This window comes from Talpa occidentalis, unplaced genomic scaffold, assembly GCF_014898055.3.
Source record: "Talpa occidentalis isolate TD23 unplaced genomic scaffold, MPIMG_talOcc4v2.1 talOcc4.4, whole genome shotgun sequence".
NCBI classification, from domain to species: Eukaryota; Metazoa; Chordata; class Mammalia; order Eulipotyphla; family Talpidae; genus Talpa; species Talpa occidentalis.
Genome location: NW_023604295.1, coordinates 91,306,369 through 91,331,124, shown reverse-complemented (window position 1 = coordinate 91,331,124; position 24,756 = coordinate 91,306,369). Strand labels below are relative to the sequence as shown.

The 24,756-nt window shown below is 36.1% G+C and overlaps 1 protein-coding gene across 7 annotated transcripts in view; it reads right to left on the bottom strand.

Annotated features, from left to right (window-relative positions):
• LOC119256919 (phospholipid scramblase 1-like) overlaps positions 1–24,128 on the bottom strand; it is a 44,630-nt gene extending 20,502 nt beyond the window's left edge. Inside the window, exons 1-4 of one of the 7 annotated variants that reach the window (XM_054700746.1) lie at positions 24,023–24,128; positions 17,499–17,655; positions 16,530–16,572; positions 9,742–9,962 (exon numbers count right to left, since the gene is read on the bottom strand). In XM_054700746.1, the coding sequence (XP_054556721.1) occupies positions 9,742–9,962; positions 16,530–16,572; positions 17,499–17,591 (357 nt within the window). In that variant the 5' untranslated portion in view covers positions 17,592–17,655; positions 24,023–24,128. The other 6 variants (XM_054700751.1, XM_037524660.2, XM_054700748.1 and 3 more) reach the window with 6 other exon arrangements.
• Between the last annotated feature and the right edge of the window lie 628 nt (positions 24,129–24,756).

Genomic DNA, 24,756 nt, shown 5'->3' with positions numbered 1-24,756 from the left:
CACACCCCGTGAACGGAGCTGAGTGCGAACCCTGCAGGATGCCGCCGCGGCGGAGTGAGCGAACGGCTCCTGGCGCCATTAGAGAAGAACAAAGACCCCTGGAGACGCACACACAGCCCCAGGGCTGCCGGTTAATGCTGGCCGCGGAAACGCGGCTCGCTCGTTGCACTTGAAAAGCAAGTGCAGACCTGGATCGCGGGCTGCCCGCTCCCCGCGGCCTGCGACCTAGGCTTGCGCTGGAGACGACCGTGGCTTGCCGGGGAGACGCGCGGAGGTCCTCACTGAGGTGAAGGTCCCTCCCTGAGTGAGCAGAAAACCAGGCGGCCCAGGCACGGGAGCTGTGCAAAAGGCGCCATTCCAGCGCCACTGAACTGGGCTACAGCCCGCGTCCAGGAACTGAGGGCTTTGAACTGAGACCCGGGGCACGAAAATTCGGGGCGTGGTTTTCTCCACGACGGTGGGGCACAAGGGCAGACACAGCACCCCAAAGCTGTTGTGAGGTGCAACCCTACCATTCCCGCTCTGTTCTCTGTCCCACGGGGTGGGGGAGGCGAAAAACAGCCCCCCAAGGACAATAGGAGAGATCTCTGGCGCCTACCTAGCGACCAGGAAAAAAAAAACAGTCACTAACACCCTATAAAACAGACATTTCTTAAGACTGCTTGAAAAGGACAGAAGGTTTTCTGGAGGACCCAGTGGCCAGCCGGGAAGTTTATTTCCACGCCAGGCCCTTCTGACCAGCAGTCTGAGCCCACAGAGGGAGCAGGCACCCACGTCCGGGGCAGACCGGTGGGTGCCGCAGAAGAGTGTGCCTGAAACCGGAGGCGCAGGGACTGCATCCCGCTTCGCCATTTGAGAACAGGGGACATTTCTTCAGTAAAAACTGGCCTAAAACCAGCAGAAAGCTCCCCCAGAAGACAGAGATGGCCTCCTGGAAGAGCCAGAGGGGAGCGGAGAATTCACCCAAGATGTCAGTCAGTCCGAGCAACACAGTGTCCCAACGCATACGACAAATTAGAAAACAGACAGTAGGGAGTAGAAGAACCACACGCAACCTAAAAATCCTCAGGAAAGAAGCACACCACAAAAAGAAAACCACCCCAGATTGCAACGACAGCAACTTGGAAGAACTTCTGAGCCTTCCAGAAAGAGATTTAAAATTGCCATGATTAAAAAGTGATAGATCAGAAGAAGGAAATTGAGTCCCTAAAGAGGGAAGTAAGAGAAATGCGGGAGATCAAAGAATTAATGGAGGAACTAAAGAACTCTGGGAAAAGCAATGAAAGCAGAATAGATGAAATGGAAGAACGAATAAGTAATCTTGAAGACACAGAAATAAAAAAGAACCAAAACAGAAAAGGAAAGAGAAGTACGAAGGAAAAAGAATGAAGAAAGACTTCGGGAACTATCTGACTCCATGAGGAAAGGAAATATAAGAGTTATAGGAATTCCAGAAGGAGAGGAGAGAGATGTAGGAACAGAGAAAATATTCATGGATATAATTGAAGAGAACTTCCCAAATGAGAAGAAGGAGCTGAAAATTGATATACAAGAAGCAAGAAGAACACCAAACTTCCACGACGAAAGGAAAAACACAGCAAGACACATAATAGTAAAGCTCCCAAGAATCCAGGACAAGGAAAAAATAATGAAGCTGACAAGAGGGAAGAAACAGATAACATTCAAAGGAAAACCAATCAGGCTGACATCAGACTTCTCTGAAGAAACACTACGGGCAAGGAGAGAGTGGAGGGACATAGTCAACAGACTCCAAGAAAACAGATGCCAACCAAGAATACTCTATCCCGCAAAGCTCTCTTTCCTCCATGAAGAAAGAATATGGACCTTCCCAGACAAAGAGAAACTCCGGAGTTTCATTGCGACTAAACCCCCACTCCAAAAAATACTACAAGGAATCCTAAAGCCAGAACCTCAGAGGGACGAATAACAACGAAAGAAGACCAAAAAAAAAAAAAAAAAGTTATTAATAAAATCAAAGGAAAGACAAACATAATGGCAAATACAGATGCTAACATATCAATATTAACTCTAAATGTAAATGGACTAAACTCTTCAATAAAAAGACACAGAGTTGCAGCCTGGATTAAGAAACAAAACCCAACCTTTTGCTGTCTCCAGGAAACACATTTAGCTACAAAAGATAAAAATAGGCTCAAAGTCAAAGGATGGAAAACAATCCTACAAGCAAATGGGCCAAAAAAGAAAGCAGGAACAGCTATACTTATATCAGATAAAACAGACTTCAAACTCAAAAAAATAAAAGAGACCCCAATGGTCACTACATTATGATTAAGGGGACAATACTTCAAGAAGAAATAACACTCATTAACATATACTCACCAAACGAAAGAGCACCAAAATATATCAGACAACTGTTGTCCTCTCTGAAAACAGACATCAGAGAAAACACATACGTAGTGGGAGACTTCAACACACCACTATCAACAATGGATAGATCAACAAGACAAAAAATAAGTAAAGAAACTAAAGCTCTAAATAAGGACCTAGAGCATTTGGGCTTAACAGACATCTATAGAACACTAAACCCAAAAAAAACGGAGTACACATTTTTCTCAAGCGCACACGGATCATTCTCCAGGGATCGATCACATACTGGGGCACAAGACAAACATCAACAGATACACCAAGATTGAAATCATACCAACCATCTTTTCTGACCACGAAGGCATCAAACTAGAAATAAATCATAAAAAGAAGGCAAGGAACTATCCTACCTCATGGAGATTAAAAGCCACACTACTGGAAGACCACTGGACTAACGAGGAGATCAAAGAAGAAATTAAAAAATTCTTTGAATTGAATGACAAGGAGGACACCAATATCCTAAATGTATGGGATGCAGCAAAAGCAGTAATAAGAGGAAAATATATAGCAATAGAAGCTCACATCAAGAAACAAGAAAGAACTCAAAGAAACAACCTAATCTCGAAGCTCAAAGATCTAGAAAAAGAACAACAAAAAAACCCCAGAACCAGTAGAAGAAAAGAAATAATAAAAACCAAAGCAGAAATAAATGAAATTGAAACTAAAAAAACAATCCAAAAGATCAATGAAACCAAGAGCTGGTTCTTTGAAAAAATAAATAAAATAGACAAACCCCTAGCCAGGCTCACAAAGGAAAAAGGGAGAAAGCACAAATACACAGAATCATAATGAAAGAGGAGAAATCACAACGGACACAGCAGAAATCAAAAGAATAATCAGTAACTACTATGAACAGTTATATGGAAACAAGTTCAACAATCTAGAGGAGATGGACAAATTCCTACAACTCTACAATCACCCAAAGCTAGATAAAGAAGAAATAGAACACCTAAACAGACCAATTACAATTAGCGAAATTGAAATGGTAATCAAAAACCTCCCCAAAAACAAAAGCCCAGGACCTGATGGATTTACAAATGAATTCTACCAAACATTCAGAGACGAATTAGTGCCTATCCTTCACAAACTCTTCCAAAAAATTGAGAAGGAAGGGACAATACCAAACACGTTCTATGAAGCCAATATTACACTAATACCAAAACCGAATAAGGACAACACAAAAAAGGAAAACTATAGGCCAATCTCCTAATGAACACTGATGCAAAAATCCTCAATAAAATTTTAGCTATCAGAATCCAACAATGTATTCATAAGATAATTCACCACGACCAAGTTGGATTCATTCCAGGGGCACAAGGATGGTTTAACATCCGAAAATCAATCAACGTTATCCAACACATCAACAAAAAGAAATATAAAAACCATATGATAATATCAATAGATGCTGAGAAAGCTTTCGACAAAGTGCAACACCCATTCATGATAAAATCCCTTGAAATTCTTGGGATACAAGGAACATACCTCAACATCATAAAGGCCATCTATGACAAGCCAACAGCCAGTATCATTCTCAATGGTGAAAAGCTGAAAGCAATTCCATTAAGATCTGGAACAAGACAAGGATGTCCACTCTCACCACTGCTTTTCAATATAATACTGGAAGTCCTAGCCAGAGCAATAAGACAAGAGAAAGACATCCAAGGAATCCAAATAGGAAAAGAAGAAGTCAAACTATCACTATTTGCAGATGATATGATAATATACATAGAGAACCCCAAAATCTCCACAGAAATACTAATTCAACTCATCAATCAATTCAGTAAAGTGGCAGGATACAAAATCAACACGCAAAAGTCAGTAGCCTTCCTATACACAAACAATAAATCTGAAGAAGAAGAAATCAAAAAAACCACCCCTTTTATTATCGAAACAAAAAAAATCAAATATTTGGGAATAAATCTAACAAAAGAGGTAAAGGACCTATACAAAGAAAACTATAAAACACTGTTAAAAGAAATAGAAGAAGACACAAAGAAATGGAAAGACATCCCCTGCTCATGGATTGGAAGAATAAACATTATTAAAATGGCCATCCTACCAAAAGCAATATACAGATTCAATGCTATTCCAATCAAAATCTCAATGGCATTCTTCAAAGAATAGAACAATTATTGATGAAATTCATATGGAATCACCAAAAACCCCGAATAGCCAAAGCTCTCCTGAAAAAAAAAGAAGGAAATGGAGGCATCACACTCCCAGACTTCAAACTATACTACAAAGCCATAATCATCAAAACTGCATGGTATTGGAACAAGAACAGACATACAGACCAATGGAATCGAATAGAAAATCCAGAAATAAACCCACAGATTTATGGTCAACTAATCTTTGACAAAGGAGCAAAGACTATGCATTGGAGCAAAGAAAGTTTGTTCAATAAATGGTGCTGGGAAAACTGGGTCGCTACATGCAAAAGAATGAAGCTTGACCACTACCTCACACCATACACAAAAATCAACTCAAAATGGATTAAAGAACTAGACATAAGACCTGAAACCATAAAATACATAGAAGGAAATATAGGCGAAACACTACGGGATTTGCACATCAAAGACATCTTTACAGACACATCACCCAAAGCAGTGATAGTGAAGACAAAGATAAACAGCTGGGACTACATCAAATTAAAGAGCTTCTGCACAGCAAAAGAGACAATAACAAAAACAAAGAGAAACCCCACCAACTGGAGAACATTTTTGCACCCAACACTAATGATAAAGGACTGATCACAAAAATCTGCAAAGAGCTGATGAGACTCAGCAACAACAAAGAAAATAATCCAGTCAAAAAATGGGCAGAAGAGCTAAAAAGAAACTTCTCTGAAGAGGAAATGCAAATGGCCAACAGACATATGAAAAAATGTTCAACATCACTTGTAATCAGGGAAATGCAAATCAAAACTACCATGAGATACCATCTCACACCAGTGAGAATGGCACATATTAAAAAAACTAGCAACAACAAATGTTGGCGAGGATGTGGAGAAAAAGGAACTCTTGTGCACTGTTGGTGGGAGTGCAAAGTGGTCCAACCACTATGGAGAGCTGTGTGGAGATTTCTGGACCTACTAAACATAGAGCTTCCATATGATCCAGCAATTCCACTCCTAGGTATTTACCCAAAGGACACAGAAACATCAATTCCAAAGAGCACCTGCACTCCTATGTTTATAGCAGCACTGTTTACAATAGCTAAGCTTTGGAAACAACCCAAATGCCCAAAAATAGATGACTGGATCAAGAAGATGTGGTACATATATACCATGGAATATTACTCAGCATTCAAAAAAGATAAACACATGCAATTTGCAGCAACATGGATGGCGCTGGAAGGGATCATGCTCAGCGAAATAAGCCAAAAAGAAAAAGAAAAATACCGGATGGTCTCACTGATAGCAGGAATCTAGAAAACTTAAATAAGGGACCAGGAAAATGAATATAAGAAAGTGAAAATCAAAATCAACAAAAAACTATGAACCAGAGACACTTTTTGGGGGGTGGGGGGCGGGAGGGGAAGGATTGGGGTCAGAATGGGGCATTTGCAATTGTATGGGGGAATATAAAAATAAAATTTAATATTTAAAAAAAAAAAAAAATCAATCAATATAATTACCACATCAACAAAAAAAATAATAAGAACCATATGATAATATAAATGGATGCTGAGAAAGCATTTGATAATGTCCAAATCTGTTTTTGATGAAAAGCCTCAAAAAACTGGGCATAATCCCAGTTTTTTAATATACAAAAACATTTACAACAAATCCACAGCTAATATCATTCTCAATGGTGAATAACTGAAAGTTTCTCCACTAAGATTTAAAACAAGCGAAGGATACCCACTCTCACCACTACTATTCAACACAGTATTAGAATTCCTAGCTAGAGTAATTTGACAAGAGAAAGACATAAAAGGAATCCAAATTGGGAAAGAAGAAGTAGAACTATCATTATTTGTAGATAGCATATTATCATTAGAGAACCCTCAATATTATATGCACAAACTAATTGAAACAATCAGTTTAGCAAAGTGACAGAGAATAAAATCAACAACATAAATTATTTGGCTTCGTATATACAATGAGATAGAAGTGCAAGAAATTAAGAAAGTGATGCCATTTACAATTATACCAAAAAATAAACAAATAAATACTCCTAACAAAGGAGGTAAAAGAATTCTATAAAAACCTGAGAGACAATCTTTAAAGACATAGAAGAAATATAAGGAAATGGAAAATGCCCTGCTTATGGACTGGGAGAATAAACATTGTCAAAGTGGCCATCCTATGTAAAGCAATATACAGATTCAATGCAATACCAATAAGAATATCAACATCATTTTTCAAAGAACTGGGACAAACACTACTGAAATTCATGTGGAATCACAAAAAACTCTGAATAGCAAAAGCAATCTTGACAAAAAAGAAAGAGACTGGAGGTATAACACTTCTAGACCTCAAATCTTATTATAAAGCCATGATAATTAAAACAGTATGGTGGTAAACAAAAACAGACACACAGACCAATGGAATATAATTGAGAACTCAGAAAAAAATCTACAAATATATGGACAGTGAATTTATGACAAAGCAGCCAAGACTGGAATAAGGATAGTTTCTTCAATAAAGGGTGTGAGGAAAACTGAACAACTGCATTTAAAAACATTAAACTAGATTTTTAAAAACATAAGAACTAGATTTTTTTCTCACACTACAAACTGAAATCAATTCAAAATGGATAAAAGACTTGGATGTGAAATCTGAAACCATAAAACACTTAGAAGAAAACACAGGCAAAACATTTCATGACATATACTTTAGAGATGGCTTTTGAAAATTTTCCCTAATAATAAAGACAAGGAAAAAGAACTTAAACAACTGGAACCACATCAAACTTAAAAGCTTCTACACAGTGAAGAAGACCATAACAAAAATGAAGATACTCTACTGAATGGGAGAAAATATTTGTGTATCATACATCTGACAAAGAACTGATATCAAAGATACAAAATAAACCATAAAACTCTACAACAACAAAACATATAACCCAATCAAAAAATGGGCAGAATTAAACAGACACTTCCCCAGAGAAGACACAGAGACTGAAAACAGGCACAAGAAAATCTGTTCACTGTCACTTATCATTAGGGAAATGGAAATCAAGTCCACAATGAGATGCTATCTCATTCATACCTGTGAAATGGTCCATATCAAAAAGAACAGAAAAAACAAATGTTGGCAAGGATGTGGAGTAAAGGGGGCCCTCCTGCAATACTCGTGGGGATGCAGACTGGTCTCACCCTTATGGAAGTGTCTCAAACATTACTATGGAAGTGTCTCAAAACATTAAAGAAATGCATGTGCCATACAACCCAGTAATTCCAATTTTGGGCATCTACTCCCAAAATTCAAGAACACTTATTCAAAAGGAAATCTGCATCCCTATTTTTATTGCAGTATTATTTACTATAGCTAAGCAATGAAACAACCTAAATGCCCAGAACAAATGAGTGGCTCAAGAACAAGAAGGTGTAGTATGTGTGTGTGTGTGTGTGTGTGTGTAGAACATAAACAACTGGAACTACATGAAACTTAAAGCTTCTACACAGTGAAGGGGACCATAACAAAAATGATGACACTCTGCTGAATGGGAGATAGATACACACACATACACGCACGTGCATACACACACATATATATGTATATATATATATATATATATATATATACGTGTGTGTATATATATGTATATATGTATATATATGTATATATACCAAATAGAATACTAGTCACTAACCAAAAAAGTTACACTCTTTTCATTTGTTATAATGTGGATGGAAATTAAAGAGATAGTTCAAATGCAGTGAGCAGAACGAGAAAGTTAAATACCTGAGAGTGTCACTAAGGTAGAATAAAAAGCAACCAAACTAAGAGTCAGGCCTCCCCTGGTGGCGCAGCGGTTGAGTGCTGGGCTGAGAAGCTGCCCACAGGCTCTGCAGCACCAGTTCGATCCCCGGGCCCCCGGCGAGGGTCCCACATGGCACGACAGACCTCTCCTGCTGCGCCCGCTGCTCCCCTCAGCAGTGTATTTCGTCGGTCTTCCTGTTCTGTTCTCCGCTCTGGCTCTGGTGAATTCTCTCACCCTCCAGCAATTCTGACTGTTTCCAGTGCTTGTATAAATAAATAAATAAATCTTTAAAAAAAACTGAAATAAAACCAACTAAGAGTCAGATAAAGACAAGCTTAAAAATTAACACTTGATAGCTGACTACAGAACTGAAACATAGAGAGGAGGAAGGAATGGGGGAGGAGGGGGAAGTTAATTCAACCGACTGTTGTGGTAGACTATGGGTGATTTTGTGGTGGGTGCACTAGGGTGGTAATATGTGATACTACTTCAATTAAAAATACTACTTCAATTAAAAATAAATAAAATAAAAAATAAAAAAGTTGATGCAAATATAACATTTTCAGATTATAAAAGACAGTCATAAAGACAGTCATATCATCACGCGAAAAGGTATAGAAAATATTTGACAAAATTCAAAATTATTCATGATATAAAACTCAGAAAATTATAATAGATGGATATTTGTTGAAACGGTAAAGGGTATTTTAAAAAAGACAACAACAATACTTCAAATAACTTCACACCTAATGGTAAAGATTGAATCCTTTCTTCCAAAATCAGAGCAAAAGTCAATGATCTTCTGTCTCCTAATTTCTATTCAAGAATATGTTAAAACTCATAACCAGAACAAAATGACAATGAATAAATACTACATTCATACTTATGAATATAAATAAAAAGAATACAGATAACAAAGAAGGGGATGAAGCTTTATTGTTTTCATACTATTGTAGAAAACTTTAAGACTGCAAGAAACTACTAGAAACCAGAAGTTATTCATAAGTTAATTTGACAAAGTCAAAATGTGTTCAATATACAAGGATCAATTGTTTTTCTATATATCAGTGATAAAATAGAATTTTTCATTAAAATCAGAAAATGAAAATGAAAATATCTATTACCTTTTAGAATAGGATATTTCTAAAGTTCTACAGATCTTCATTATCTGAAAAAAATTTATAGTTTTGTTGCATGATTTCACACTGTAGGTATGTGGTACTCTGACATAGTTCACTCTGCACTTGATCTGAGCCAAAAGGCCGAGAAGCAATCTGACATAGTTCATTCTGGACAATTCTTTGTAATCAAACCAGTTTTAAAATTTCAAGAAATCACTCAGTGTTGAAGTATCTTGAAGCAACTCAAACTTATTCTAAATCAGATTCTGACAATATTTACCGACCTTTTGTAGGAAGTAGTTATTCCAACAACAACCACAACTGAAAGCTTTATGCATCGTAATGACATCTCGGCCTGTGGCATCATAAATCGTCATGGTAAAAGGCCTTGAAGATCCACAAAATTGTCTGAGGAAGCAATTACATTTCTCTTCTGCAAAATAAATTCTCTGTCTTTGATTGTTCATGACTTCATATATTTTATTATTTTCAAAATAACTGAGGTCTAAAGAATGAAACAATGTGATGATTTACTAGTAATAGTAACATGAGACTCTGAATATCAAATTTTGCTCAAATATGGGACATTGGTGGGTAATAAGCTGGTTAGGTTTCTTACTTATTTTCACTGTTATCTTAGTTTCTCCCCATATAGAAAAATAAAGAGACGTGCTAGCTATGTTCTGCTTCCTTTTGCTTCAAAAATCACATGCATAGATTTTTAATATAACTTTTAAATTTCCAAGAAAGTAGCCACTTACTATTATATTTTGAGTTATATTAATTTTAATCCTTTTTCTATTTTCCTTCCTGAAAAATACCTCATTTGGCCTCCATTTTAGATAGCAGAAAACAAAACAAAACAAAATTAAGTGAGCTAAATTGAGTGAGATATAAAAAGCTCATATATTATCCACATAAATTAATAATAAAATTCACCTTTCTAACAAGCACACATAAATATTACTTTCACTCTAGTAATTTGCTTCTGTAATCATGCAAACAAAATAATTATAATGTTAAAAAAGTGCTTTCTATATACCAAATACTCATTACCATAATATTTTGACAAGAAAAAATAAAATGGAAACAAAATGAATATCCAAGAGACAATAAGTAGTACCCTTTCTAGAGGATTACTGTGTAGTTATTTAAAAAGTTGAGTGCTAAAACAAATAAAGTAACACCATCAGAAAGCTACTTTGTGAATAGTTATTTTTAAAAAGCATGGAGTATGATTAGAAGTGATTTTCAAAAAGCCCACCAAGGAAATATATTTTTAAAGCCATCAAAGGAAATTTCATCAGAGTTGTGAAAGTTTTTTTTTCTTTCAGTTTTCTTAATCTCAAATGTTCCAGATTGAGTATATGTTTAATGAATAAATGCTACTCTAATGAACATTTATCATTTGAGTTAATGTTAACCTTTGAAACAGGTAGTTACAGAATTTCCTCACTTTTTAATGATTTAATGGATACATGAACATAACTTTTCATGTTGAACAAAATATTTGAAATACATTCATTTTCAGTTAATATTCAAATACAATGATTCAAAATCTATGAAAATATTTTCTGAACAACTTTTATTTAAAAAATGTATTGAAGTAATATTGCACTATAACAAAAGTTTTAGGTGTGCATCATTATAAATCAACATCTGAAGATACTTTATTAAGAACACCACTATAAGTCCAACCCTATCCTTCATGGTATAGACCCCTCTCACCCATGTTGCCCACCCACGATTCCCTTTCCTTTTAGGTAACCACTAATTACTACTTACAGTCTAAAAGTTAAATTTTTATTTTGTTTAGTTCATTAGTTCTTTGATTTTTCTATATTTCTTTGTATAGGTCACTTACCTCCTTTGTTAGGTTTATTTCAAGGTATTTGATTTTTTTTTTTGTTTTAATTGTAAATGTCTCATTTATTTCACTAAGCATAATTGCCTTTAGGTCCATCCATTTTGCAAATGGTAGGGTTTCTCTCTCTCTCTCTTTCTCTAAATAGTTCAGTAGTATTCTATTTTTTTGAATCCAAATCTGTGCTGGCCATTTAGACTATTTATAGGTCTTGGCTATTATAAACAATGCAGCTCTAAATATGGGAATTCATAAATCTTTTCAAATTAGAGTTTTTGTATTCTTTGGATAAATAACCAGAAACAAGATAACTGGCTCATACGGAATTTTTATTGTTTAATTTTTTAATTTGAAATAGTTTTCTTTCTTTTTATTTATTTTTTACATCATTGCTCATTTTTAAACAGTATTTGTTCCCCCTCTTCCCCACGTGTAGTCTCCATTGAATTTCCTTCACCAAAGCACCTGTGCACCATCACCATAGTCAAGAAGATGTGGCATATATACACAAGGGAATATATCAAAAAAGATAAACTCATGCCATTTGCAGCAACATGGATGGAGCTAGAAGGAATTATGCTTAGTAAAATAAGTCAGAAGGAAAAATAAAAATATCAGATGGTTTCACTTATAGAAGGAAAATAGGGCAACCAAATAAAACATCAATGTAAAAAAATAGTAATACAAAACACAGAAAAACAAAAACAGATAATTTTAAATCAGAGACATCCTGCAGAGGAGGAAGAGGAAGAGGGATCAGAGGGAGGGAGGCAGGAGCACAGGGGACTATTTTTTAATTTTTTAAGGAATCTCCCTATTGCTTTCTATAATGACTATACAAATTTACATTTCTACCAATAGTGTGCAAGTGTTCCCTTCTCTCCACATTATCTCCAACACACATCTTGTGAAGAACAGCCATTGTTACAGGTGTGAGGTGATACCTAGCTATCATTTTTATTTGCATTTCCTTAATAATTAGATGCAATAAGCATCTTTTCTTGTGTCTACTGGCCATTGAATATTATCTATGGAGAAGAATCTCCACTTATTTTCACCAGATAATATATTTTTTAAAATATTCATTTATTTATTTATTTATTCATTCATTCATTCATTCATTTATTTATTTATTTATACAAGAACTGGGGTACAGGCCAGAGGTGCGGGAGGGTGAAAGAACTCACCAGAGACAGAGCAGGGAGCAGAACAGGCAGACAGAACGAAAACTTACTGCTGAGGGGAGCAGCGGGGTAGACAGGAGAGGCCTGCTATGCCATGTGGCTATCTCCCTGGCCGACTGGGATTCGAACCGACACTGCAGAGGCTGCAGACAGTTTCACAGAGCTGCACTTACCCCGCTGTGCCACCGGGGAGGCCCACCAGATAATATTTTTTGTTGTTGAGTTTTATGAGTTGAGCATATGACGTGCAAATATATTCTTGCATTCTGTAGGAAGTCTTTTTATTTTGATGTTAGTCTCTTTCAATGAGCAGGTTTGTAGTTTGATGAAGACTCATTTGTTTGTTTTTGCTTTTGCTTGCCTTGTCTTTGAATTTGAGACTTAAGATGTCTGTAAGACCAATGTCAAGGAATGTATTGCCTATATTTTCTTTTATGTATTTTATGATTTCAAGTCTCACATTGAATTTTCTGATTCATTTTCTAATTCATTTTTGTGTATGGTATTAGACAGTGGTCTAGTTTCATTGTTTTGCATGTGACTGTATGGTTTTCTTAACATCATATTTGAAGAGAGTTTTCTTCGACCACTGCCTGCTGGTGGGAATGCAGACTGGTCTTGCCCTTGTCGAAAGCAGTATGGGTGGGGGGGTCTCAAAACAATAAAAATGGATCTGTTATATAGCCCAATAATTCCACTTTCTAGGCATCTATCTGAAAAAAATCAAAAAAGGTAATTTGAAAATAAACTTCCATACCCTTTTTTTGCAGTGCTATTTACTATGCCCAATTTATGGAAACAATGTAAGTGCTCCAAAATAGATGAATGAACCAGAAAGAGAAAGATAAACCCTGGATGGTATCACTAGCATACCTAGCATAACTAGGTAAAGACAAGTATAACAGATGGTATCACTAGCATACCTAGCATAAGTATAACAGATGGTATCACTAGCATACCTAGCATAACAGATAAAGACAAGTTTTAAAACTAAAACAGAACTGAAGTATCCAAAGGGGGTAGATGGTGAATAAGTGGAAACAACAAAAGAGGGAAGGATGTGCAATGGACTATGGTGGTAGACTTTGGGCAGTCTTGTGGTAGGCGCATTCAGTGGCAATACCTAATGGGAGGTATACAATTATTACCTCAATTGAAAATACATACATACATACATACATACATACATCATACATTAGATTTCTTTCACTAGTAAGGATTCAATATTTTAACAACACAAAAATATAAAACTGAAACTATATGTTCTAGGTTTATTCTATTTCTTCTTCAAAATCATATGCATGCTTCTAGAGCTATCTCTAACATATGCAAAGCCTTAATGTATTTTACAAACACACATTACTATATGCACTATTTGTAATTTCTTTTTATAATAAGTAATATACTTTGGAGATATTCCTAAAAATTTTGCACAGTTGTCACATTCTTTTAAATCACCGCAGTGTTAAATTATATAATTATATGGTTTAAAGCAGTAGTTCTCAAATTTTAGCCCACATCAGTACCATCTGAAAGGTTTGATTAAACATAGACTGTTGAGACTCACCTCTGGGTTTTGTGATTTAGTGGATCTCTGATGAAGCTTGGGGATATGATTTTTAACATGTTCCTAGATGATGTTGATGCTGATGGTCCAGCATTCATTCTTTGAGAATCACAAATTCAGAAATCTGGTTTCCAATTAAATGGATGGCTAAATTTTTCTCAATATTTTTGTATTTTAGTGATTAATTAAAATACAAGAAACTGGCTGTTTCTATCCTTAAACTCAATTACTTTGGTTGATTCTTTACCTCTCTTATGATTTTTGTGATTTCATATTGTGTATAGTATTGAAGAATATTTACCCTCGTATTTTAGGGCAAATCCTGCAGTGTAAGTACAATTCGGACTCCACTTCGATTTTTTTTTTTAATAACTAGCACATGCCTTGTTCATTGTAGGTACTCAACAATAGTTATGGCAGAAATGATCTTTCAAAAAATAAAGCATTTAGTCTAAGTGAAGGAGGCTTTGTGGGAGGGACCCTACACAGTAATCCTTGCCAATGCTAGTGCTGTAAATGTGGAAATCCAGGAGTCCTAGATTATTCATCATTCATGTGTAAAGGTCTGGGAACCAGCGCCTGCTTCATAGCAAGCTGTTGCCCCTCTTTCCCAGAACAGCTGTGAGCCTCTTGAGGATTTGAGACTCCTGTTTGGCAGATGTCCAGGTGAGACCACTCTGGACTACCCCCATGTGCTTTCTCATTAAAGCTACTCTTTTCTGTCACACTGTTCTAACCCAACTCTTTCACTGCCCTGTAACCTTCTTGGGAAGCATGGTGAGCTCTGTGTTGTTTTTAATAAAACTTGTACCTTCATCAAGTCTAGTTCACAGGTGGAGGAGACCATCAATTCCCTGTATGTCAAGGCTTTGTGGCTCCACAACCTTTAAGGAAACATTTGCCGTCCAAATCTAGCACGAGATCAAGGGGTGGATCCTCCTCCCATTACTGATTCCTTCTTCTCTTGTGACGCTTGCTTGCAATTCTACTGCTTCTCATTTTCAGCCATGCCTCTTAAATCTCATTGGCAAATTTATTTCTTCCAGTTGAAAGTGGCCAAGCTCCAGATCATGGTCCAAACAGATCCACCTGTGACCATTCTCACTGATTTCTACTGAGGCCCCCTGGGAAGACCACCCTCCACCCTCATCCGTGCGTGATCCCTGATTGCCGTTTCCTTTGCCTCCAATCAGTAGGAAGTAGCCAGGTTCGGTCTTCACTTATTTTCCCTAATGGCAGTTAGAGTTATTACTCTGAAGTGGGGAATGAAAGAGGAAGTTACGAAATGGGCATAGGCAACCAGTTAGAAACAGGGTACCCCAAGCCCCAAATCCATTTATCAGCCTGATTGAGAAACAATCACATATCTGAAGAATGCCCCCCACCAATTCAATTAAAAATGGAGTGTTCAGAATACTAATGTAATAGCACAGTAGCAACAGACCAAAGCTGGTTTCAGAAAAGTAGGCTGGGTAACATGGAAAACTCAGCAGGAGACACTTTCAGGCAGAAGCCAATGAACAAGAGACAAACTCAGAGATACCCAATGGCCTAATCCCACTCCTTGCCCACTGTACCTAGATAAGCTCCTACTTCTCACCACCTCAGTGGCTATACACTCAAGGCCTCTCTCTGCTCAGAGAGCTTTCCTGTTCTTCCTACCTACCAATCAACAAATCTCTTGCTTTTCTCTAACTTTGGTTTTGATATTGAATTCTTTCTTGACAAGACAAGAATGGAGAAAGAGTCCACCTTTAGATTCCAGGCCTGCTTCCAAAAAACTCTGATTCATCAGGCAATAAGAAAAGTACAAAAAAATTATTATTTTATAATGAACCAATGTTTGAGAACTTTTATGAATTAAATAAAACCATAAGTGCCTATTTTAGTTTTAGATTGTCTGATGTATACTAGAAAAGAAGAAAGGTCATCATTGGTAAATATATATTTTTAAATAAACATTTCATTTTACTTACATTTATTAATACTTTATCTACATGAAAAGAAATACTTGAGGAGCTACAGTTAAATGACTACTTTTGAAGGGACAATTTAATTTCTCAGACCTGGGAATGGAATTGAGCTGCCCAGAAACTGACCTGCATTCTACATCCTTTAGCAGAATTCCTGAAGACTCTGAAACTAGTGTTTCTCCAAAATATCCATATTTTAGGGACTCAGGAGGGAAAAGTCTTTTAAGAAAATAGATACACTGTTTAGAAAGATGAAAAGTGGAGAGAAGGATTTTTGATTTGGAGCCAATATTTTTCTCTTTTCCCTTGAGAAGACTACAATTGCATTCACCTTCTTATTGACTAAGGTCCTTCTATTTATTCTGTGCATATTACAAGATTTTGTTTTCTCAAATATTAGAAATAGTTTAATTTACTGGGGTTGTCCAAACTAAGAGAACAACTTACATATTCAAGAATGAATATACCAGTATTTATTACTTACCTTTCAAAAGATCAAAACGTTGATGCACTAGTAACTCATTTATCTATTAGAACAGAAAATAGATAGCTGTTATGATATAGTCAAATGTAGTACATACTACATTAGTAGTTACATTTAGGGATTTTATACAATTAATCCATTATTAAAATCTCATTTTTTTTGGTCAAGTGTCTTATATGTTACATTAGTCTCAGTATGAAATTTTAACTTTTTTTCCCATACATAAATGAAATGCAAAATTTATCATAAGTCTATAAAGTGGACTCTCTTTGCTCTATCTTTAATATGTTCAATATTTGGGATCACAAAATATTTTTAAAAGATTTTATTAAAAAATTTGAAATTCAGATTGAATATACTGTATTTGAAAGGAAAATTTTAATTTTAATGTGTTTTTATACACATTAAAAATGTCTTGTTAGATATCATTGCTCATGGCATGATTAAAATTTAGCATTGAAAGTGTAAGCAACCTTTCCAAGAAGTAATTTTTTTTTTTTTTGCTTTTAAATAATTTGAAAAGTAAGATGTGGGCAATAATTAATCATGTTAAATGTCAAAGTTAAATATTTAGAGTCAGCATTACAGAAACCAAATCAGAACTAATAGGATAAAAAAGTCACTAAATGTCATTAAATCTCATAGTGAACCAGAGACATTTTCTTAATATTAGTGACTACATTTTATATGTGCATGTCAGGCTCCTAAAACCTAAGTAGTTAGATAAACTGATTGCTGAAGTAAATTTTTACTAATATCCTTAAAATTCAATTTGCTATTTTGAAAAAATATACATTTATTTTTAATGGTTTTCCTTGAATATAAATTTATAAATAACATTACAATATTTAAAATGTAAAATCACTACTTCAGTAAAAATAAAATACTAATTAGAATAAAATGTAAAAATATTAATGCTACTGGTATCTCAATCTGTTACTAAGAAATTCAAGAAATATATTACCATACTTGAGACAAATATTCTAATCCAGGTGGACAACTGGGTGTTGGTTCTGGTGTTTGCATCCACTGTATTGTGGGTTGGAGACTAGAAAATTCCATAATCCAGTTTTTATAAATGCTTGAGAGTGTGACAGATCGAAGAGACTTCCTTTATTTTTAAAATCTAACATTATAAAAAGACATTAGCCTGGTTAGAGACAGGAATCAACTTCAGATTTAATTTTTCTTCATCCATATTGTATCATTTGCTACTGAAATAATTATGAAGAATACAATTTAACTAAAACCAAATGGAGACTCAGGAATAACAGAAATTCCAAGTTAATATATCAGGTTCATTTTGATAAGAAAAAGTGATTTTCTCCCGGACCACTGTTTGAGTGGTGTTTGCACGTTCTCTCCTTTGCCTGCATCATTTCATTGGGGGTATCCTGCTTTCCTCCTACTTCAAAAGATGCACATAATAGGTAAACTGGCTCACATAAATTGTCCCCGTCTGAGTAACTGTGGGTGAGAATATAAGTACCCTGCTGTCAAACCCTTCCAGGGTTGCATCCTCTCTTGATCTTGAACTGCTAGGATAGACTCTAGAGAACCATGATCCAAACTGGAATAAGTAGGTAGAAAAATGAATGAATGAATAGATGAATGAATTAATAAAAGTTATTCTTAAACATTTGAAGTCTTTGGAAATTTGGTGATGTTTTTATGACCAGAGACATGCTACAGAAAATTAAATTTTGTTTATAGCAATTAGTCTACAGTAAAATTTGTTATGATATACATCGAATGTTGAAAATATTAAGTGAGTACTTACTGTACCAGTTCAATAAACTGAGGGTAAGCTGTTAAACATTGGGAGGATGACATCAGAGAAGATTCCTTGTTTCACTTCTGGGAGGATAATCTAAAGAAGTGCAGGGAGGCACTAGACCCAGAGGATCCTGTCACTTGGAGCAGAACTAGAGCATATCCTGGAGATCAATACTGATGGTGACAGGAGAGACACTGAGGAAAGTCAATCCTTTATTATTAAAGGTGTGTTGAGAGAAGCACCTAGAGACTGTGGCTGGGGCGGAAATTGCAAACTGGTGTTCCTGTGTTTGGCTGGTGGCCAGGAGAGGGGAGAACTGATTAGAGGCATATCCTTGATTGAAGAGGTAGCGTGGAGGTTCTAGGGTTAGTCAAGTGTGCAAGGTCCTGACTTAAGAGGACAAGGTGCAGAACATTGCTCCCTTTCCACCAAGCTCTTGAGATTTGAGCGCATCCTTTGAAGTAGTAGCTGAAAACTCAGCCCACAGATTGTAGAGACATTTGTCTTGAAATCCAGGCTAACAATGGTGCACACAAACACAAGCTGTCATTCAGTACCACTTTCACCATTTACTGGACTGTTCAAGGCCCCTCCGTACCTGGACTCAGCAGCTGTACCTCAGTTCTCGCCAACATACAGTGTCATGCAATTTACTGAAAAGCCAAACCAGGTTAAGCTTTAAAACTTAAAAGCTGGGAAAAAAAAAAAAAAAAAAACAAAAAACCAAAAAACCAAAAAAACAAAAACAAATTCTATAGTGCCATCTGCTGGGAAGTGGAATTTCTGCACCATAAGGACCTAAATGGGCAGGCAGAAAAATACACTTGGTACCTTGAGGCCTTAAGAACATTTTCTACAACAGAAAGAGAATAAATCACCAGAATCCGACCACAACAATTTGGGCAATATTTTCTTTCAAGAAAATCAAAATACACACAAAGAAATGGTAGAATACAAGGAGAGATCAAATGCATTTAAGAAAATTTAGAAAAAACAAATGGATGTCCTGAGAAATAAAACTGATAAACAGAATGTGGAAATTTAAGATTTTTTTTAAAGATTTATTTATTCATACAAGAACTGGGGTACAGGCCAGAGGTATGTGTGGGGGGGTGAGAGGATTCACCAGAGACAGAGTGGGAGACAGAACAGTCAGACTGACTGAAATACACTGCTGAGGGGAGCAGCGGACAAGACAGGAGAGGTCTGCTGCACCATGTGGGTAACTCTCTGGCCAGCTGGGAGATTGAACTCGTGCCGCAGAGGCTGAGGGGAGCAGTGGGTGAGTCAGGGGAGGTTTGCTGCACCATGTGGGTTGCTCCCTGGCTGCAGTGGCTGTGGATAGCTTCATAGGTTGTGTCTTAACCCCTTGCACCACCAGGGAGGCCTGGAAATTGAAGTTTTAAATAAGAAAATAACAGAGAGGCATAATGTGACAGGATCAATAGAAGAGAGGAAAATTTTTGAGGAAATCTATGGAAGTACATTAGAATAGGTAAATCTAATCTGTGGCCTTGAATCTGGCAATGAACAAAGCACCCAGATGGAAGACGAAAGCAATATGAGGAGAAAAAAATGAAGAAACACTTCTAGTATTACCTCACTCCATGAGGAAAGACAATATAAGGGTAGTGGTTATTCCAGAAGGGAATGAGAAAGAACAGGTAAATTATTCAGACATACTGGAAGAAAACATCCCAATCCTGGAGAAGGAAATACACAAACTGATGAAGCTAAAAGAGTACCTGGTTACCTAAATGTAATGACATCTTATAAGATATAAAACTTATAAGAGTTCAAGACAAGGCAAGAATACTGAAGTTGGCAGTGGGGAGAAGTAGATAGCCTATAAAGTTTCTTCCATCAAACGTGCAACTGAATTCTCTGAGGAAACACTAAATGCAAGGAAAGAATACAATGATTTATTCCAAATATTTAAAGATAAAAACTGCCAGCCAAGAATACTATAGGGCCTCCCTGGTGGCACAAGGGAGGCTATCTGCAGCCTCTGCAACAGGAAATATATCCCTGCCTGACCAGGGAGCTACCGACATGGCGCAGCAGACCTCTCCCGTCTCACCTGCAGCTCCCCTCAGCACTGTATTTCAGTCAGTTTGCCTGTTCTGTTCCCCATTATATCTCTGGTGTATCCTCTCATCCCCCGCACCTCTGGCCTGTACCCCAATTCTTGTGTGCATAAATAAATCTTTTTTTAAAAAAGTATACGATCTACTAAAAGACTCTCAGATCTACAAGACTGTCTTTCAGATATAAGAAATAAAAGCATTCTCAAACAGAAGTTGAAGGAACTTCCCTATAAGAAATGATGAAAAGAGTTATTTTATCTTAACTGATGACAAGAACATCCACAAAAGTACTGAACAGATTATTGGTAATGTTGAGCACATTTTCATGTATTTGTTGGGCCATTTGTATGACTTGTTGGGAAAAGTTTCTATTGTTCTCTTGTTGATTTTTAATTGGGATATTCGTTTTCATGGTATTGAGTTGCAATAATTTTATCTAATATTTTATATTTATCTAATATTATTTATATTAACATATTATATATGTGGTTTGCAAGTATTTTCTCCTCTTCCATAGGTTGGAATTTTTTTAAAGATTTATTTGTGCATATGAGAATTGGGGTACAGGCCAGAGGTAGAGGGCGGTGAGAGGATTCACCAGGAATAGAGCAGGAAACAGAACAGGCAGATTGACTGAAATACACTGCTGAGGGGAGCAGCGGGCAAGTCAGGAGAGGTCTCCTGTGCCATGTGGGTAGCTCCCTGGCTAGGGATTGAACTCCTGCTGCAGTGGCTGTGAACAGCTTCATAGTTTGCATCTTACCCCTTGTGCCACCAGGGAGGCCCCCTGTATTTTTATTGTGTTGATGAATTCCTTTGCTATGCCTTTTAGTTTGATATAGTTTCACTTGCTTATTTTTGCTTTTAGTGTTAAATACAAAAAAAAAAAATATTGTCACGATCAATGATAAGGAGTCATTTTCAACTACGGTTTTGTTTTTGGGTCCTACATTCAGGTCTTTAACTGATCTTGAGTGGCTTTTTGTGTATGATGTAAGACAGTTGTTCAACCTCATTCTTTTGCAAGTGTCTATCTGTTTTTCACTCATTTTTGAAGACTAATTTCTCCATTGTACATTTTTGGCTTTTCTCAATATATTCTTGACCATGTATGTATGGGTTTATTTCTGGTCTTTGTTTCACTTACCTATGTGCATTTTCTTATACCAGTATAATAGTTTTAGTTACTATGGTTTTGTATCTTGTTTGAAATCAGGATGTTTCTATATTGGTCTTATTTCTGAGGATTTTTTTTTCACTATTCAGGGACTCCAAGGGTTCAAAATGAATTTTAAGATAATTTTCTGTCTTTGAAAAACTGCAGTTGAATTTGGATAGTTATCAAATTGAATTTATAGGAGGTATCTGGTATGGACATTTCACAGTATTAATTCATTTGATCCATTTATTTTGTACCTTTGTGATCTCTTTCATCATCATTTTATTTAATTTTCTGTGTAAAATTCTTTCATATATTCCATAAATTTATTCCTTAGTATCTTATTGCTCTCAATGGGATTGCAAATAGGATTGTTTTCTTAATTTCACTTTCAGACATTTCACTCTCAGTGTATAGAGACACAACTGATTTCTGTGTTGATTTTCTATCCCGCAACTGCAATGATTTTGATTAGTTCTATTGTTTTCAGTGATGTCTTTAGGTTTTCTAAAGATCAGACAAAGTTATCTATGAAAAGACATAATTTTACTTTGTGATAGGATTGCTTTCTTCTTCCTACTTAATTGCTGCAATAGTTCCAATACAATTTTGAACAGGATATGTGCGAGTGAGTTTGTTGTTCATGTTCTTAGTGGAAAATCTTTGAAACTCCCTGCTGAGCATGATGTTAACTGTGGACTCTTCATATGTGGCTTTTATTTTGCTGAGGTACATTATTTCTATACCCAATTGATTGAGATATTTTAACATGCGCATATGCCAACTTTGTCAAATGTTTGGTTTTCTGTGTCTATTGGGATAATCATGTGATTTTTACCTTTCATTATATTAATGAACATCACACTTATTTATTTGTGTATTTGAGCTGTATGACTCCTTGGCATTGATTCCATTTGATTTTATTATATAATAATTTTAAGGTGCTGCAGGATTTAGTTTGTTAATATCTTGTCAAGGTTTTGCATGTGTATTGATGAGAGATATTACCTGGAAGTTTTCTGGTAGTGTCTTTGGCCTGGTTTTGGCATCAGGGTAATTATTATTTCATATAATTAATGTGGCAGTATTGCCTGCTTTCAATTTTTTTAAATGGTTGGCGCTATTTATTTTCATCAATTACTAATAACTATTTAATTGGCATCAATTGTTCTTGAAATGTTTGATAGAATTTATTAGTGAAATCATTTAGTTCTGAACTTTATTGGGAGGTTTTTAGTTACTGATGCAATCGTTATGCTAGTAGTTATTTGACACAAATGATCTAGTATTTGTGATTCAGTCTGGGTAGTTTACATTCTGAAGAATTTATCCACAATGTAAGTTAACCAATTTGGCATTATATGTGGTATAGAATTGTTCAGTTCATAGGAGTCTCTTATGATCCTTTGAATCAGTTGTAACACCTCCTCTTTCATTTCTGATTTTATTTATTCTCTCTCCTTTTTCCTTGATGTAGCTAAAGGTTTATCAATTTTATTTATCTTCTCAAAGAACAAGCCCTTAGTTCCACTGATTTTTCTAATTTTTTTTTTTTGGTATCCTTCTTAAATATTTCTCTGATCTTAGTTATTTGCTTTTTTCTACTTATGTTGGGACTAGTTTGTTCTTGTTCTGGTTTCTAAATGAGCATAGTGAAAATGTTTGAGATCTTCCTTTTATTTTTGAGCTACAAAGAAAACATACAACTCAACAAAAATAAAAAAAAAAAAAACTCAATGAATATGGGCAGAAGAGTTATATAGGTACTTCTTCAAAAAAGACATATCGATAACTAACAGACACATGAAAAATGGTCATCACCTATCACCAGGGGATAGAGATTTTTTTCCATGACTATATTCTTTGCTTTTCTGTTATCTAGAAAGAAATATAAATGTCTTCTTCCCACTTTGGATACCAAACACCAGAGAGGGAATCTCAGAAATGTTTACTAAACTCAGAATCTAGGAATTCTCCCTAAAATGACAGTGAAATTTTCTCATATGATGAGTTAAAAGGAAGCTTTAGCAAAGATAATAAAGCCTTTTGTCTAAAGGGCCTCCCCCGGTTGGGTTGCGCAGCGGTTGAGCGCTGGGTTGCGAAGCTGCCCACAGCCTCTGCAGAGCCGGTTGGTTCCATCCCCAGCCACCGGAGGAGAGTCCCACATGGCGCGCAGACCTCTCCTGCCGCCCGCTGCTCCCCTTAGCAGTGTACTTCGGTCTCTCTGCCTGCTCTCCTCCCCGCCCTGGCTCTGGTGAATTTTCTCACCCTCCTATGCTTCTGACTATACCCAGTGCTTGTATAAATAAATAACAAATAAATCTTTAAAAAAAAGGAATATATGTACCTGTGTTATAAAACAGCCAGGTGATATGCCATAAATTGCATCATAGATAAAGAGAAGAAATCAGTTATGTTTACCAATAACTGGAGCACATTAGTCTCTGGAAATTTCATTTGAAATCTATACCTGGGAGGTGAGTTTGAAGAGGAGCAAACACCCACTGTGCCCACATCTAGAGCTGCTTTAAAGTTACCATGAGGAAGAGTCTAATAAGGGACATCCAAGCAGCAACAATAAGCATTCCATTCAGAATGCTGAATATAGTTCTATGAGCACTCACATTTGCACTAGAATGTAAAGCTGATGATTCACCTGTGGCCCTGGAATGAAAGCTGTGGCACAAAGTAGAGTACTAAGCACTACACACACTAATTTCAAATACTGGACAAGTTGGGGCCACTTTCTCATGGATTTATTTATACTTAAAAGTCCTACCACTCTATATTGAACAATACTCATAGAAATAAATTTTGAAATTATGATCAATGAAATGATGTTAAGAGTATTATATATGGACTGTTGTATCAATTTCCTTTTTTGCACATTGCACAAATGGATGTTCTGAGATGTTATGTTCCCTCAGACATATATGAAAGATAGAAATATATGAAATATCTATGGAACTTTGTCTTTTTTGAAATGTGAATTAAGATATTTGATATCAGACTCTGGTAAGGAAAAGTATAGACTGGTATCACAAAACAAGAGTAAAAAACAATCAGAGTGGAAGGGAGATGGAGCAACTTCACTTCATGAGGACCCTGAAGCAAATAGGTAGTGATAATATGCATTGATGCATGATGAATGAAATAGTATGCCTTGATGCATGAAACTGCCTGCTGACCTTTTAGTGACAGACA